Raw genomic sequence first — 18530 nt, 5'->3', positions numbered from 1 at the left:
CTTCCCCATGAGATTATGTCGGCTTTTACGGACTATTACTCTACTCTTTATAACCTGTCCGGTGCCCCTTCCTCTGCTGCGCAGGCTTCCCGTTCCGTTAGGGTGCGTGATTACCTTTCCAGGACTATACGGAGGAGGCTTTCTGTGGAGGATGCTATCTGTATGGAGACTCCTATCACTCTCTCTGAGCTAGAAACGGCGATCAAAGCGTCAAAACTTGGGAAGTGCCCTGGAACAATCTGGAAGATCTGGAACAATGCAGTAGCTTCCGCCCAACATGCAGTGCTGGGTCTCTTCCCCTTTATCCCGCCCCTCAGCTAGGATTCGGGTTAACGGAGTGTTGACTGACTCCTTCCCTATTGCGAATGGGACCAGGCAGGGTTGTCCGCTCTCTCCCTTGCTTTTTATTTTATCTCTAGAGCCTTTTATGGAATCTATCCGTCGAAATGTGGACATTCCGGGCCTTCTTGTTGGTGAGACCAGGCACAAAATCCTAGGGTACGCGGATGACTTGCTTTTCATTGTCACGCGACCGCTGCTATCGCTGCCGTTTATTCTCCGCGAGTTTAAGGAGTATGGGGAATTGGCTAATCTAAAAATTAATACTTCCAAATCTGAGATCTTGAACATTACCATGGAGACGCCGGCTGCTCTGCATTTGCGTTCCTGCTTCCCCTTTAAATGGTGTGAGGGGAAACTAAGATATCTGGGTGTCTGGCTCACGCGGGACTTGTCGGACCTGTACCGACATAACTTTCTTCCCCTATTAGTGATTGTTCAGAGAGATCTGAATAAGTGGTCCCCCCAACATATATCATGGTTCAGGAGAATTAACATGCTCAAAATGGTGGTTTTACCCAAGCTTTTATTTTTGTTCCAATCTCTCCCGATAGAGATTTCCCGGGCCTTTTTTACTTCTAGGTACGGTCTATGTTTTTGCGATTTTTGTGGTCCAGGGGCAGTCCCAGGATTAAGTTCACTACGTTGTGCAGACCTAAATTGGATGGGGGGGCGGGCCCTCCGGATCCCCGTCTGTACTACCAGGCATGTCATCTTTTGCGGGCCCTGGAGTGGTCCCATCGGCCTGCACATAAGTTGTGGGTCAGTTGAGTTGTTGAGACCCAGGCAATTTCTGTACCGCTGTACCACCTTTTGTGGCTCCCGCGCCATCACTCCCGAGCTTTAGCTCGACATCATCCGTTTGTAAAGGCTACCCTACTCACGGTCCATTCACTGCATCTGACGCACACCCTGATGTCATATCCCTCGCCCCTGATGCCTATCAGAAATAATCCCGACTTTCCACAAGGACAGGGAACTGAACGCACGGCTGGAAGGTCCTCAGACAGGGCACTGGACACACGGCAGGGAACCCTCACGCAGGGCACACGGCAGGGAGCCCTCAGAGCACGAGTAGTCAGGCAGGCCGGGTCAGAACCAGAAGGACAGTATCAAAGCCAAACCGGAATCCAGGAGGAGAGTCAGAACAAGCCAGGTCAACACGGGCAGTGGAAGAGCCAAATCAGGAACCAAGGGACGAAGTCAGAAGCAAGCACGGTCATAACGGGATAATCCAAAACAGAATGCTGCTAGCAGGAGAACAGGGCTAGATAAACTGCAATGCAAAGACCCTGAATGGAGGTATTTAAGGGGGATGGTTATACCCAGGAGAGCAGATGCAGCTGGTCTTCTGGGTATAAGGTCATTAGCATACACGGTACTGTGCTCTGACAGGTGGCCTCTAGAGGCTACAGCAGATATGACACCTATATACAAATAGTCTGGGCTAACAGGGTGGAATCCTGACAGTGAAGGAGGTTTTCACCGAAGATTTGATGGTACATGGCCCTATCCATCGTCCCTTTGATGCGGTGAAGTTGTCCTGTCCACTTAGCAGAAAAACACCCCCAAAGCATAATGTTTCCACCTCCATGTTTGATGGTGGGGATGGTGTTCTTGGGGTTATAGGCAGCATTCATCCTCCTCCAAACACGCCGAGTTGAGTTGATGCCAAATAGCTTGATTTTGGTCTCATCTGACCACAACACTCCCATTTCTCCTCTGAATCATTCAGATGTTCATTGGCAAAAGTTAGACAGGCCTGTGCTTTCTTGAGCAGGGGGGACCTTCTGGGCGCTGCAGGATTTTAATCCTTCACAGCATAGTGTGTTACTAATTGTTTTCTTGGTGACTATGGTCCCAGCCACCTTGAGATCATTGTCAAGATCCTCCCATGTAGTTCTGGGCTGATTCCTCCCCGTTCTCATGATCATTGAAACTCCACGAGGTGACATCTTGCATAGAGCTCCAGACCGTGGGAGATTTACAGTTATTTTGTATTTCTTCCATTTGCTAATTGTCGCACCAACTGTTGTCACCTTCTCACCAAGCTGCTCTTGTAGTCCATTCCAGCCTTGTGTAAGTCTACAGTCTTGTCCCTGACATCCTTGGGCAGCTCTTTGGGTAAGAGTTTGGCATCTGATTGATTGCTTCTGCGGACAGGTGTCTTTTATTAAGATAACAAGCTGAGATTAGGAGCACTCCCGTTACCTGTATAAAAGACACCTGGGAGCCAGACATCTTTTTTCACTGAGTAAAATGCAAATCAATTTATAATTTACTTGAAATGTGTTATTCTGGATTTTTTTGTTATTCTGTCTCTCACTGTTAAATAAACCTACCATAAAAATTATAGACTGATCATGGTGTTGTCAGGGGATGAAATAATTTTTTCCTTCACTGTACCTACCTTCTTATCACCCTTCAATGAAGAGAAAATATTTCAGCTCCATCATGATTTGTGACTAGCCTGTTTGTCCTTCCTCTCTGCAGCATTATCGCGAGCCTGGTGTGGTAGTTACACAACAGTTTGGAAGCTCGATCTCCCACGATTGGAGCAATGGGAAAAGGTTTCACCCTGTTGTGGAAGTACTACACCAGGCCAAAATATCTGCAGTTAAAGAGTACCGTTTCACAGAGACACAAAGAAAGGAAAGCATTGACAGCCCTGCCTGTGCCTACTCCCAGTCCCCTTCCCACACAATAATATTTACCTATTTAGTGCATAGCTTTTCAGAGTGCCATGGAGGCTTATGAATTTACAGCTGATTATGGGGCTGGTGGGGGAGTAGTGCTTTGTTGTGTCTGCCTCCTCCCAGATTTGCCCTCTGCTACCACCCAGGAGCAGGAAGGGGTAGCTCTTCAGGACTGGGAACTTTCCAAGTATAGTAGCATGGAGACAAAATATATCAATACAAGAAATTAAACCTAGCAAGAAACATATGTAAAATATATCCTGCTTTATGGACCCTGTCCCTGCTACAACACCGGAAAAACAGATTTTCTCTATCAATAATTTGGTTCTGATTTTTCTCCTGACTGCGTATCAGTCAGGTTTTGAAATGCACTGGTGTCCATAAAAAAAAACCTTTGTGGTTACATTTACAAAAATGTAATACCACTTCAAGTATACTATAGCCCCTAATTTTGTATTTTTAATGACTTTTTAGTGTCCATTTTACCTGGATGCTGGTACAGCCACATACAAATGTGCCAATATAGAATAAAAAAAAACAATGCTATGAACAGGAATTTGAGAACGTGCTGAATAATCATAATCACGGCACTCTATATGATCAAGTGTAGCGAAGATCTTAATATGTATGTCAAGAAAAAATGTTTTTTTGGAACACAATTACGATTTTGTTGTCAATACCATTGTCGAAAACAAGCACTTTTAACAAATAGAAGAAAAACAACTGTATTTGTATTTCCTTACAGCTTCAGAAACTTAAGAAATCCCTTTCATTCAAGACAAAAACCATACGGAGTAAGAGTGCAGACAACTTCTTTCAGAGGACTAATAGTGACATGAAACTAAATGTGGAAATAGAAGCACAAGAATGTCCAACAAGCACAAGTCACATCCCAACCTCGCAAAGTCAACAATCTACTCCTACCAAAGAAACACAGCTGGCGGATAAGGCCCACATTTTCCAGGAGCATATTTTTAAAAAGCCTACGTTCTGTGATGTATGCAACCACATGATTGTAGGTAAGGTACATGCCCCCCAACTGTCCCGATTTTGGGACTCTGTCCCGTCTATTCCTACCTATGTCCCGCTTTGCAGGAGCAGGGGAACAGTGAGTCGAGAGTGGTACTCACCTCGGGTGCAGCTGCGAGGGGGCGCACAGCCGCCCGATTAGCAGCTGCAGGACTAGTTGGGAGATCACAACCCCCCTCCAGTCGGCTCAACATTAGGGAGCATGAGGTCTGTCACTTCAGACCTCACTTTACTGTGCTCCCTAATCACTACGTGCCACCAAATCATGCCTAGCGCCGGGATATGATGTTGTCCCCTGCGCTCTGCATCAATAGCCAGTGCGTAGTGATGAGGAAGCAGTAAAGTGATGTCTGTCAATTCAGACCTCGTGCTTCCACCACAGGATAGAGGATGGAGGAAGAAGAATGAAGACAGAACGATTGAGGATGGAAGAAGAGGTAAGAAATGACAATGGGCAGTGTATGTATGTATGTGTGTATGGGCAGGTGTGTGTAAGAGGAGTATAGGTATTTGTAAGCTGGTGTGTAAGGGCAGTGTATATGTATATATATATGTGTGTGTAAGGGCAGTGTACGTGCATATGTGTGTGTAAGGGCAGTGTACGTGTATATGTGTGTGTGTGTGTGTAAGAGCAGTGTACTTGTATATGTGTGTTTGTGAGCAGGTATGTGTAAGGGTAGTGTAAGTGTATATATGTGTGTGTAAGGGTAGTGTACCTGTATATGTGTGTATAAGGGCAGTGTACGTGTATATGTGTGTTTTGTGAGCAGGTGTGTAAGGGCAGTGTAGTGTAAATGTGTGTGTAAGGGCAGTGTACGTGTATATGTGTGTTTGTGAGCAGGTGTGTATAAGGACAGTGTATGTGTATATGTGTGTGTAAGGGTAGTCTACATGTATATGTGTGTGTAAGGGCAGTGTACGTGTATATGTGTGTGTGTGAGGGCAGTGTATATGTGTGTTTGTGAACAGGTGTGTGTAAGGGCTGTGTATGTGTATGTGTGTGTGTAAGGGCAGTATACGTGTATATGTGTGTTTGAGGGCAGTGTATATGTGTGTAAGGGCAGTGTATACACAGGTGTGTGTAAGGGCAGTGTGTGTGTATATGTGTGTTTATGGGCAGGTGTGTGTAAAGGCAGTGTGTAAGGGCCCTGGCATCTGCAGCTTTACTGTTAACTGCGCTTCCCATGATGCTCAGCCAGCATCGTGGAAACAGTATGTCTGGCTGAGCCTCATGTGAACTGTAGTTAACAGCAGACGATGTGACAGGTGATAGTTGTGGATTACAACTCCCATGATGCCTAGTCATGGTGGACACCATGGCTAGGCATCAAGGGAATTGTAATTCACAGCTAACATCTGCAGCTTTATCTACAGTTAACTGCACTTCCCATGATGCTCAGCCAGCATCATGGAAGTAGTATCTGGCTGAGCCTCATGGGAATTCAATGTGTTGGTTATTTTTAATATGCATAACTGTCAGCATGTTTTAAGTAGTGATGCAAGTGCAACATTGTAAAGTGGAATTGCTTGTATTGGTGAGTTCCATGAGAGCGATTTAAAAAAAAAAAAGTGTCCCTCTTTTACATTTTCAAATGTTAGGAGGTATGAAGGTATAGGACCTATCACCAGACTCCCCACAATAAAAAAAAAACATAAATATGAGAAACCGGGGAGGGCAGAGTGGCAGTATACATTTCGGGGGAGGGCAGAGTGGCAGTAGATATCGGGGGAGGGCAAAGTGGCAGCATATCTCGGGAGAGGGCAGAGTGGCAGCATATCTATTCTATGGTTTTTTTACTAAGAAAAAAATTTCTTTAGAAAAGCACCTAACTTTTAGGGTGCAGACTATATTCGGGTGCGGCCTATATGTGAGCCAATACAGTATATTAATATTGTTATAAATTTTTTTGTCCAATTTTGGTGTGTTACTTACTTTTATGTAAGTGGGTTATTTTTTTGGGGGGGTGGGGGGGTCATTTTCGGTTTCGACTTCGGCCAAGTGAATGCTGAATTTTCAGTTTCGGTCCAGAATTTTCATTTTGGTGCATCCCTACTTGAAAACCCATCCTTTTGAAAAAAAAAAAGAAAGAGTTGTCTTCTTACTGCGAGACTGCACTCCAGTTCAGAAAAAATAATAGCGATATAAGTAAAAGAAAAGAGTTCTGCTTTATCTGCTATCTTATGTACCACTTTAACACTAGCTAATATGAATTACAAATTATTTTACTCAGGCAGGTCTGTTGGCTAAGATGTGAATGCACCCAACTTGGCAAAGTGTATTAGTATGCAGTCTTAAATTGCACACCCTCGACTTAATGAGTCAAGTTGTTGTGCATAATAAAAGCAAGTTTTTAGTTGCTTGCAAGTTTCAAATATGAGTTTGCGCTAACTTGCGTACTTCCACCATGCACTCATCCAATGTCCCTCCTGTGCTCGGTGAAAAAGTTGGAAGATGGTAAATGGGATAAGCTTATAGGAACGCTCGGGGCATCATATGCACTTTAATGCATATGATAGCTGCAAATGCATGAGTAGATTCTGCAGAACATACATTTACCCTTTCAACACCCTTTCACATGAGATAAATCATATGACCAAACTGACCATCACACTTATATGAGCTTGTTAAACATCCCATTCCAAATTCATTAGCATTAATACGGCGTTTCAGCTATTACAACCTCCAATCTTCTGGGAAGGCTCTCCAAAAGATTTTGGAGTGTGCCTGTTGGAATTTGTGCCTATTCAGCCTAAGGAGCATTTTAAGGTCAGGCGCTGATGTTGGACAAGAAGCCCTGGCTCGCAATCTGCATTCCAATGTATCCCAAATACGTTCCTTGTGAAGGCCACTCGAGTTCCTCCACACCAAACTTGTGTCTTTATGGATCTTGCTTTGTGCACAGGGACACAGTCATGTTAGAATGAAAAAGGCCTTCTCCAAACTGGTACCACAAAGTTGAAAGCATACAGTTGTCTAAAATGTCTTTGTATGGCATAACAATAATATTACCCATCACGGGAACTAAGGGACATAACACAACCCTTAAAAAAACCTCCCCAGACCATTATCCCTCCTTCACCAAATCTTACAATAGGCACTATGCATTCCTATAAGTAGCATTCTCTTGGCATTTGTCAAACCCAAATTTGTTCATCACTCCAGTGAACACTTTATCAATATTTCAGAGTCCAGTGGCGGTGTGTGGTTTACACCGCTCCAACTGACACTTAGCACATACAATTGTGATCAAACGTTTGCATACCCTTGGAGAATTGGTAATATATGTACCATTTTTAAAGAAAACAAGAGTAAGCAGGCAAAACACACTTGTTTTATTTCTTATGGGATTCATATGCAACTGTTGGTTATAACAGAATGGCGCAATCATAAAAAAATGAAGTGACCTCTGTTCAAAAGTCTGCATAGCCTTAGTTCTAAATAGACTTGGGCGCCGGCCAACTCTTGGTGGGGAGAAAAATCTTTGTATTCCACTAATATTCGCCCATTCCTGGGTTAATACGGGGTTAACGCGGTACGCAGCAGCTTTGGCGCCAGGATTTTAAAGGTCCGTACAAGCAACTCTATTGGTCGCAGCTGCTCTTCATTGGTTGATGTGAGATGAGCCCCCTGCCGGCGACCAATAGAGTCACTCGTACGGAGCTTTAAAGTACTCCTGGTGCCAAAACTCAGCCTGGGGAGTCTGCCTGCTCCAGGAGTTAAAGGTCCATTCGAGCGACCAATAGAGTCACTCGTTCGGACCTTTAACTCCTGACGGTGAAGGAGTGGGCAGTTGGCGACCCGCTCACCTGTTTCAATCCCAGGGCAAAGCATCCAAACACTGTCAGTCCTTGACGTTTGGCAGCTGACTCCCAGAGCTGAAACACTGGGCCCTAGTGTAAGCTGGCTACTTTCCAATCTAAGAGATGCCAGCTTGGGCAGAAAAGCAATCTGCTCCATCAGATGAGGTGCCATGTGTGAGCGCTATATTTCCAATCATAGAAAACACGTGCTCGCTTTGAACAGTGGTTGGGGGACATGATAGTAGCTGCTGCGCACCCCTGAGAGTGCAGGCCACACATTATTCTTTTCATCCTAGTAGCTAAGTGGGTCAACATTAGGCGCAGAAGGAACTTCACAGAGGTAAAGTTTGACCATTTCAGCAGCACTACTCTCCTTTCTGCTGCTAGTCAGTGGGGCCGACTATACTCCCAAGTGCCTCTTCCCAAAACACAGCCCCTCTACTCATCTGTGTTCACTGCTGCTGATAGGAGTAGCAGACAATAATCATCCTCCTGCACCTCTCCCTCTTTGGACAGCATTCCCCTTTTCCACTGCAAGTCACGCCATTGGATCAATTGTTCCTGGTAGCTACTAAGAACATTCAATTTGATTGCTAGCTTTCCCTTAATCCTTGGATCGCAAAGGCATGCTAGCATCATTTCGGGACTTCAGCTTCCTGACAATGACACGGTTTTCAAGGAACACATCCATCTTGCTGTCTAGATGGGAGAACACTGGGATTACCTGGCCCAGACTGGCAGTGTTTAAGATTACATTTTTAGTGTCATCCCTGAATGGTTTATCTGAGCGATCACTGTCCAATCCTCCCTATTCAATGAAGATATAATCCCAATGTTGTGCTCTGATGCAAGATTGTGGATTGCCTTCTGCTGCTCCAAAATCCTCTCCAGCATATCTAAAGTGGAGTTCCACCGCATACCCACATCTTGTCGTAGACAGTGTACGGGAAGACCTGCCCTCTCTTACTCTTCCCTCAAAAGTTGGCTAGCCTTAACACTGTGGTGGAAGTGCCCAGCAATCTTCCTACAGCATGACAGAACTACTGCTGCTAAATTACTTTCTTCTGCGATGGGTGCCTTGACTATAAAATGGAAAATGTGCGCTGCACAACGCACACCAACAACATGATCATCTCGCAGTACTTTCACCATGTTTGCACCTTCGTCAGTTACCACAGATCCCACTTCAACATTGGTGTCGCCTCGGCTCCCACCCAAAGAGAAAACATTTTCCTAATTGTATGCAGAATATTTTTGGAAGTGTGCTTTGCATCTATCGCTTCTGCATGGAGAAGGAATGATCAGTAGCCTGCTGCAGCAGCAGCTTCCTTAGACTCACCGGGCTGCCACCAGTGTGCCGTCAAGGAAATAAAAGGCATGCTGCCCGCTAGGTGCACTCCACAAATCTGTTGTGAAATGTACACACTGACCATCAGCATTGGAAAGCTCCTCTTTCACTGCTGAAACACAGGACCTATACAGTAAGGGGACAATATTCCTACTGAAAGTGGAATTGTGTATTGTGGAGCCACAGCTGCCATCAGTTGTTTGAAAGGCTCCCCTTTCAATCATTGTTGTTTGGACATTGACCTCCTGGAGTGGTATGCCCCAAATTCTTTCAGGGTGGGCTAGACATGTTGCAATGCTCCAACCTACCTTGATCTTTGGCTGCCAGCACTAGCTGTAGCTGCTGTTGGGGTTTTTCCACTCTCTCTGGAGATGGTACTAGTTGTTGTAGTAGTACCATGGCCACCAGCTATGCTGCCTGTCCTACATTTTTATGCCTCTTTCCCCAATAACACAGCATTATGTTGAGTGCTGAGGTGATGCTTCATCGCAGCACTGGTGAAATGTCCAGACACTTTCCCTCTGCTGATTAGCTTCCCACAATGTTTGCACTTTCCATAGAGCCCTTCTTCTACACTTTCATACTGCTCCCAAATTGGGTCGTGGAGAGCCTTGGACTCTGCCCTTTTAGTTTCTGCTTCTACTGCTCTGGGTGGATAAGCAGCAGCAGGACTAGTCCTGCAAACACTGGGAGATGGCACACTAATCTCACTCTCCGTCTCTAGGCTCTCTACACTGCTACTGACAGTGGTTGCTCAACAGCACTACACAGTTGACAGTTTCACAGAATCACTGAAAAAAAACCTATTTCAGCAAGAGTACACTATGAGAAGTGGCAGGCTGTGGCTATTACCAGTCTCACACAGAACAATCTCTCCTCTCTCTGTAATGCTCTAAAGCAGCACAGCAGTGTCGCAAAAGCAGTCACAACAGAAATAAATAGATCTCATGCAAGCTCTGCTTTTATAAAGGCTATTTTTTTGCTATTTAAAAAAAATACAGCACATACATTGGACGAGCCCTCAGCATGATGTCACAAGAGTGAGCTGATTGGACAAAAGAAGATCAGTTCACTCTCTCGCTCAATCATTGTCGGACGCGCCGCGAAAACGAAGACAAACACGAAGAAACTAAGAATTATGCGTCTTGGCTTCGTGTACATTTTGCCACCGCCATGTTCTTTTCTTCAGTATTCGGTTTGAACAACAAAAACGCCTTTTCATGTCTGTCTGAATACGAATGCACAAGTCTAATTCTTAATACTGTTTATTGCCCCCTTAAGCATCTATGACAGTGTGCAGTATTTTGTAATAGTTGTCTATGAGGCTCCAATTTCTTGCAGGGGTTATAGCCGCCCATTCGTCATGGCAAAATGCCTCCAGGTCATGCAAAGTCTTTGGTCGTCTTGCATGAACCGCAGAGTGGCTCTATGATATTAAGGTCAGGAGAGCGTAATGGCCACTCCAGAGAAGTCACCTTTTTCTGCTGTAACCACTGGAGGGTCAAGTTGGGCTTGTGCTTAGGGTCATTGTCGTGCTAGAAAGTGCAAGAGGGTCCCATGGGCAACTTTCGTGCGGAAGAATGCAAATTGTCTGCCAGCATTTTCTGATAACATGCTGCATTCATCTTGCCATCAATTTTCACAAGGTTTCCTGTGCCTTTAGAGATCACACACCCCAAAACATCAGTGTGCCACCACCATGCTTCACATCGGGGATGGTGTTCTTTTCGCTATAAGCCTGGTTGACCCCTCTTCAAACATAGCGTGTATGTTTGTGACCATAAAGCCCAAGTTTAGTCCCTCCACTCCAAATTACAAATTTTGTGGCATTGGCACAGTAAAGGATTCTTTCTAGTGATTCAACCGTGCATCTCATTTTTGTTCAAGTATCCTCGTATTTTGCTCCTTGAAACAACTACACCATCTTTTTCCAGAGCAGTCTGTATTTCTCCTGGGGTTACCTGTGGGTTTTTCTTTGTATTCCGAAAATGGCAGTTGTGGCTGAAATCTTTCTTGGTCTGCTGGACCTTGGCTTTGAGATCCACAAAATTCTACTTAATACGTGTACTGACTGACATTTTCAAAGCTTTTTATATCCTTTTCCATCTTTGTAAAGTTCTATTACCTTGTTTCTTTTCTGCTCCCCATGGCTCAGTATCTACCCTGCTCAGTGCATCCACATGAGAGCTATTGGCTATTTATACACATACACTAATTGCAATTAAAAAAGCCACAGATGTGGGAAATGAAGCTTTAATTGCCATTTTAACCTTTGTTTCACTTTGTGTGTCTGTAACAAGGCCAAACATTCAACAGTACGTTTTTAATTTATTTATAAATGATCTCCCAAGCTGCATTGAGAGCCATGTCACAGTTTTTGCTGATGACACAAAATTAGGCCAGGTAATTCAGACTAATCTTGATGTTTCTTCTTTGCAGGAAGATTTAGACAGAGTTGGGGACTTGGTGTGCAAGTGGCAGATGAGGTTCAATATAGAGAAATGCAAAGTTATGCATTATGGTAGAAAAAATAAAAATTAACCCCTTCGTGACAAAGGCTGATTTTACTTTTTGTACCCTTCGGGACAATGGCCGTTTTAACATTTCTGCACTGCTCGTGTTTAGCTATAATTTTCTTCTTTTTTCTTCTTATTGTTTTTTTCAGATAGAGATGTTTTTTTTTATAGAGATGAGATAGTAATTTATTGGGTGGGCATAAGGGGTTTAAGAATAGATCAGTTAAAAGATTCTTTAGATGAATGTGTACACTGGCTGCCGTGGCCAAACACAATAATTATTCACTGTGAGGGTAATGATCTGGGAAAAATGAAGTCGTTAGATTTAATTATTTTTTGTGAAGAGTTAATTTTATGTATAACCCCATCGTGACAAAGGCTGATTTTACTTTTTGTACCCTTCGGGACAATGGCCGTTTTAACATTTCTGCGCAGGACAAGAAGGGCTTTCTTTAGGTGACATTGTTTTGATTGTATCATATTACTTACTATTAAAAAAAGTATAAAATATGGTAAAAAATGACTTTTTCTAACTTTTAGTTGAAAAATCTTTTACTCATCTATAAAAGGTAATGAAAAAACCTGCTAAATAGATTCTATTATTTGTCCTCAGTTTAGAAATACCCAATGTTTTTATGTTTTTTTGCTTTTTTCTACACGTTATGTACAGGTAGCGTTTTGCTATTTCAAAGCCATTTTTTCCAAATCTGGTAATTCTTGCCCCCATGCCAATTCAATTTACCCCATCAAATCATACATTTTTTTAAAGTAGACACCCCATGGGCATTTAATATGCCAGTATTTTAACTCTTTCCATGCAAGAATTGATTTAAGCTAATGTGCTAATTTTAGGACTTGCTCACAAAAATATATTTTTATATATAATATATCTATATATATATATATATATATATATATATATATATATTTCATTTTTTTCAACTTGAAGGTTCCCCTGGGAAATTATTTTTACATTTTACAGTTTTTTTAACTATTTTTTTCTAATTATTATTAATTTTATTTTATTTTTTAATTTATTTTTACTAATCACACTGTGATTAGAAAGCTGGGCTCCATTGACTTGCATGGTTGAATGCAGTACCTGTATTCAACCTGCAAGTGGAGCCAGAGTTCTCTAGAGGGTCTGGAGTCCATCTTGCAGATGGCGAACATCACTGGCAGTGGCGGCTCTCCGAGCTAGAAAAACGAGGGGATATGATAACGTTATATAAATATATGCAGGGCCAATATAAAGAGCTCTTCAGTGACCTGTTCATTAACAGAAATATACAAAGAACAAGAGGTTACCCTCTGAGACTGGAAGAGCGCAGGTTTCATAGACGACAAAGGAAGGGATTCTTTACAGTGAGGACAATAAAGGTATGGAATTTACTTCCAAGGGAGGTGGTGTTATCCAATACATTAGATACCTTCAAAAGGGGCCTCAATATTTTCTTAGAAAGGCATGACATACAGGGATATAAAAAGAATAACATTAATATTTTAGAGCTTCTTGGTCCAAGGAGAAATCCGATTGCCTCTTGGAGTCAAGAATAAATTTTTTCCCCTGATGGCAGAATTCGAAGTAGCTTAACCCCTTAATAACAATTGCCGGTTCTGGCACGACACGGAAAAACAAGTCGTTTACGACAAATGACGTGCCAGAACCGGCACGTCTTTAAACGGGTGCAGAAAGTGATCTACGTTCGCTTTCTGCACCCAAACGGCGTTGCTGTAATGCCTCGACCTCGAGACATTCAGCAACGCCACGATCGGCACCAGGGGCCATCTCTGGCCCCTCCCCGGGGCGTCAACAACCGCCATACAATGGCGGGCGCCGGTTTTAAAAGCGTTTAGGAGGCGATCAACGATCGCCTCCTAAACTTAAATGGTGTCGCTGGAATGCCTCGTTCAGGAGGCATCCAGCGACACACCAAACACCTACCTCTAGATGGACTGTGACCGCTCTGGAGAGCCCGGGAAAAAAAATAATAAAGATAAAAGAGTTCGCTAGATTGTCCTCACTGTAAAGAATCCCTTCCTTTGTCGTCTATGAAACCTGCGCTCTTCCAGTCTCAGAGGGTAACCTCTTGTTCTTTGTATATTTCTGTTAATGAACAGGTCACTGAAGAGCTCTTTATATTGGCCCTGCATATATTTATATAACGTTATCATATCCCCTCGTTTTTCTAGCTCGGAGAGCCGCCACTGCCAGTGATGTTTGCCATCTGCAAGATGGACTCCAGACCCTCTAGAGAACTCTGGCTCCACTTGCAGGTTGAATACAGGTACTGCATTCAACCATGCAAGTCAATGGAGCCCAGCTTTCTAATCACAGTGTGATTAGTAACAATAAAATAAAATATAAAATAAAATTAATAATAATTAGAAAAAAATAGTAAAAAAAACAGTAAAATGTAAAAATAATTTCCCACTGATGTCACTTCAAGTTGAAAAAAAATTTGAATTTTTTTTTAAAAAAAGGCAAAAAAAAAATAAAATATATATATAAAAAATATATTTTTGTGAGCAAGTCCTAAAATTAGCACATTAGCTTAAAACAATTCTCTCATGGAAAGAGTTAAAATATTGGCATATTAAATGCCCATGGGGTGTCTACTTTTAAAAAATGTATGATTTGATGGGGAAAATTGAATTGGCCGGGTTCAACAATGTCCCAATTAACACGGGGGGAAGGATGGCCACACATCTAATTTCCAATTAGAAAAATGCACACGTACCAAATGTGGCCTTTTAGTTCCCCCAAAAAATGACACACCCATGCATGTGGGGTATCACTGTACTCAGGAGATGTTGCTGAACACATATTGGGGTGTCGTGTGACAGCGGCATATACCAGGAGCTGTAAATTCATACATTACATAGGTGTGTGGGGGAAAAATACACACAAAAGAATACTACTGCAAACTTTGAAAAAATTCTGGTGGTAAAATGTGTGCATGCAAAGAGTTAAAATACCAGCATTTAAAATACCCTGGGGTGTCTAGTTTTCAAAAATATATGGTTTTGTTGGGCACACTGAACTGGCCCGGCTCAAAGATGTACCAAATAGGGCATGGGCAGTGGATCCCCATATGCCAAAGTTCAACATTGAAAAATGCGCATGTCCCAAATGTGGCCCTTTTGCCCCCGAAACAGCCAGGCAAAATCATTCATGTGAGGTATCGCTGTACTCAGGAGATGTTGCCAAACACATATTGGGGTGTTTGGTGATAGTGACATATACGAGAACCTTTTAATTCATACCTGAAGTAAAATGTGTGTGACAAAACAAATGCAAAAAAATGACTACCACAAAGTCTGACAAAGACTGGTGGTAGATATGGTGCATGGAAAGAGTTAAAATACTAGCATTTGAAATACCCTGGGGTGTCTAGTTTTCAAAAATATATGGTTTTGTTGGGCACACTGAACTGGCCCGGCTCAAAGATGTACCAAATAGGGCATGGGCAGTTGATCGCCAAACGCCAAAGTTCAACATTGAAAATGCGCATGCCCCAAATGTGACCCTTTTGCCCCCAAAAAGCCAGGCAAAATCATTCATGTGAGGTATCGCTGTACTCAAGAGATGTTGCTAAACACATATTGGGGTGTTTTATGATACTGACATATACCAGAACCTGTTTATTCATACCTGAAGTAAAATGTGTGTGACAAAACAAATGCAAACAAAATTACTACCATAACGTTTGACAAAGGCTAATGGTAGAATTAGTGCTTGGAAAGGGTTAAAATACTAGCATTTGGAATACCCTGGGCTGTCTAGTTTTCAAAAATATATGACTTGATGGGGTAAATTGCATTGGCCGGCTTCAAATATACCCGAAATGGCACATGGGGGGAAGAATTACCAGATTTGGAAAAAATGGCTTTGAAATAGCAAGACGCTACCTGTACTTATTGCCCCATAATGTGTAGAAAAAAGCAAAAAAACATAAAAACATTGGGTATTTCTAAACTCAGGACAAATAGTAGAATCTATTTAGCAGGTTTTTTCATTACCTTTTATAGATGAGTAAAAGATTTTTCAACTAAAAGTTAGAAATTTTTCACCATATTTTATACTTTTTTAATAGTAAATAATATGATACAATCAAAACAATGTCATCTAAACAAAGCCATTCTTGTCCTGAAAAAAACAATATATAATGCGTGTGGGTTCAGTAAACGGGAAAGAAGAAAATTACAGCTAAACACGAGCAGCGCAGAAATGTTAAAACGGCCATTGTCACGAAGGGTACAAAAAGTAAAATCAGCCTTTGTCACGAAGGGGGTTAATTAAGGGTTTTTTGCCTTCTTTTGGATCAAGAATAGGAAGGCTAGGTAGAAGGGTTGAACTTGATGGACTTAGGTCTTTTTTCAACCTTATGAACTATGTAACTATGTAACGTAAACCTGTGATGAGGGCCATTTGGGTGATATTTGTTATCATTATGATTTAAAAGGAGGCAAACAACTATGTAATAATAAATGGCTTTATACGGCCTTAAATAAAAGACAATTTTTTGCATGATCAGTCATATTTTCAAAATCAATGCCAACATTTAACATTTTTTTTGCCAGGGTATGCAAACATTTGAGCATAACTGTAGTTGTCTTTGGCTTGTTGGCAGCTGGTGGAAACTCATGTCATGAAGTTGCCAATATACAGTGCTGGTGCTGATGTTGCTTCCAGAGGCATTTTGTAACTAATAGTGATGCTACAGAGGACAGACAATTTTTTGCAGGCTATGTGCTTCAACAGACAGCAGTTCTGTTCTGTTTCTGTGGTAGAGCTTTTTGTCCTTCTGACAGCTTTTTTTTTCTCAGAGTATCCAGAGATATGTTCAATGCATACTGTGTTAACCCATGCTATACAGTGGATATAAAAAGTCTGCACACCCCTGTAAAAATGCCAGGCTCGTGATTTTTGTTACATCGGCTCAGGCAACACAGGTGATGAACCATGCAGGAATGGTGTGTGCTCGCCAAGGGACGGTACGATCAATCTGAGCGAACAGAAAAATCAGGACCGGAAGCAGAGGACCGAAGACGAAACAAGCCGGGGTCGGGACAGGCAGCGCAGGAGCAATGTCAGGAAACAACAGCCGAGGTCGGGGCAGGCAGCACAGGATCAATGTCAGGAAAACGAAAGCCGAGGTCTGGTACACAAGATTTCAAGCGAATAAAGACAAAGCAACAATAACCCTGAGTACAGTACTAGTGACTCGTTGAACGGCACTGGAACACTGGGCAATGGTGTTTAAATAGAGCCAATGGCGGGAGAACAGGGAGTGGACCAATCAAAGGTAAGATGACGTCATCGCGACCAAGGCACTGAATAGAGTTGTCGCGATGGCAACACTAAACAATTTCTGTCTGTGTTACCTCCGCAAGGGACGCGGAATCGCCACACAGGCAGAAGAGGCACTGTTCGAGCGCCGTGAGCGCGTAGCGGCGGTTCGTTTACCCGATCGCCGCTGACACGCTGCGGCCAGTGGGCGTGACCGTTCAGTGTGCACGCCCCTCCGTGTACATGTTGAGCGCACGACAGTACACAAAGAGGACGTGCAAGTGGGACCCCAGCGGGAACGGTAGGTACAACAATTTTAAAGAATGAGACAAAGATAAATCATGTCAAAACTTTTACCACCTTTAATGTGACCTATAACGTGAACAATACAATTGCAAAAAAAGCTGAAATCTTTCAGGGGGGATTTTTTGTTTAAAAAACCTCACAATAACCTGGTTGCATACGTGTGCACAGCCCTCTTCAGATCACCCCATGGATGTTCAATTGGATTCAGGTGTGGGCTCTGGCTGGGCCATTCCAAAATGTTAATCTTCTTCTGGTAACACCATGCTTTTGTGAATTTGGATGCGTGCTTTGGGTCGTTGTCGTGCTGTAAGGTGAACTTCAGCTTCCTGACGGATGCCTAAAGGTTTTGTGCCAGTTCCAGCTGAAGAAAAACCACCCCAAAGCATTATGCTGCCATCACCATGCTTCATGTGGGTTCACTGTGGGTATGGTGTTCTTTGGGTGATGTGTTGTTTTTGCGCCAAACATACCTTGTGGAATTATGGCCAAAAAGTTCAACCTTGGTTTTATCAGACCATAATACATTTTCACACATGCTTTTGGGGGATGTTTGTTTTTGCAAACTTCAGCCGGGCTTGGATGGGTTTTTTTGTAAAAAATGGCTTCCGTCTTTCCACCCTACCCCATAGCCCATTCGTATGAAGAATACAGGAGATTGTTGTCACATATAGCACACAGCCAGTACTTGCCACAAATTCCTGCAGTTCCTTTAATGTTGCAGTAGGCCTCTTGTAAGCCTCCCTAACCAGTTTTCTTCTCGTCTTTTCATCAATTTTGGCGGAACGTCCAGTTCTTGGTAATGTCTCTGTTGTGCCATATTGTCTCCACTTGGTGATGACTTCACTGTGTTCCATTGTATATCTGATGCTTTGGAAATTCTTTTGTACCCTTCTCCTGACTGATATCTTTCAACAATGAGATCCCTCCGATGCTTTGGAAGCTCTCTGCGCACCTTGGCTTTTCCTCTGAGATGCAACTAAGCAAATGTCAGGTAAATCCTACTAGAACAGCTGAACTTTATTTGTGATTCATCATAGTTACATAGTTAGATAGGCTGAAAAAAGACATGCGTCCATGAAGTTCAGCCCTTCTCATATCTGTTTATTTCTTGCTGTTGATCCAAAGAAGGCAAAAAAACCCCAGTTGTGGCTCTTTCCAATTTTGCACAAACTCAAGTACTCGTGGGTGAATACCATCAGGCC

General features: G+C 42.8%; 1 protein-coding gene across 1 annotated transcript in view; it reads left to right on the top strand.

The window, feature by feature from the left end:
- Positions 1 to 446: 446 nt before the first annotated feature.
- LOC149283560 (SH3 and cysteine-rich domain-containing protein-like) overlaps positions 447 to 18530 on the top strand; it is a 191878-nt gene continuing 173794 nt past the window's right edge. Inside the window, exons 1-2 of the mRNA XM_089497383.1 lie at positions 447 to 473; positions 3781 to 4054. Coding sequence (XP_089353509.1) covers positions 447 to 473; positions 3781 to 4054 — 301 coding nt within the window. The remainder of the gene's footprint in view (positions 474 to 3780; positions 4055 to 18530) is intronic.

The sequence above is a fragment of the Sceloporus occidentalis genome, unplaced genomic scaffold (genome assembly GCF_023333645.1).
Source record: "Sceloporus occidentalis isolate IW3139 unplaced genomic scaffold, rSceOcc1.0.p SCAF_102, whole genome shotgun sequence".
Taxonomy (NCBI): domain Eukaryota; kingdom Metazoa; phylum Chordata; class Lepidosauria; order Squamata; family Phrynosomatidae; genus Sceloporus; species Sceloporus occidentalis.
The sequence above is the reverse complement of the archived record's forward strand: the minus strand, read 5'-3'. Positions and strand labels throughout refer to the sequence as shown.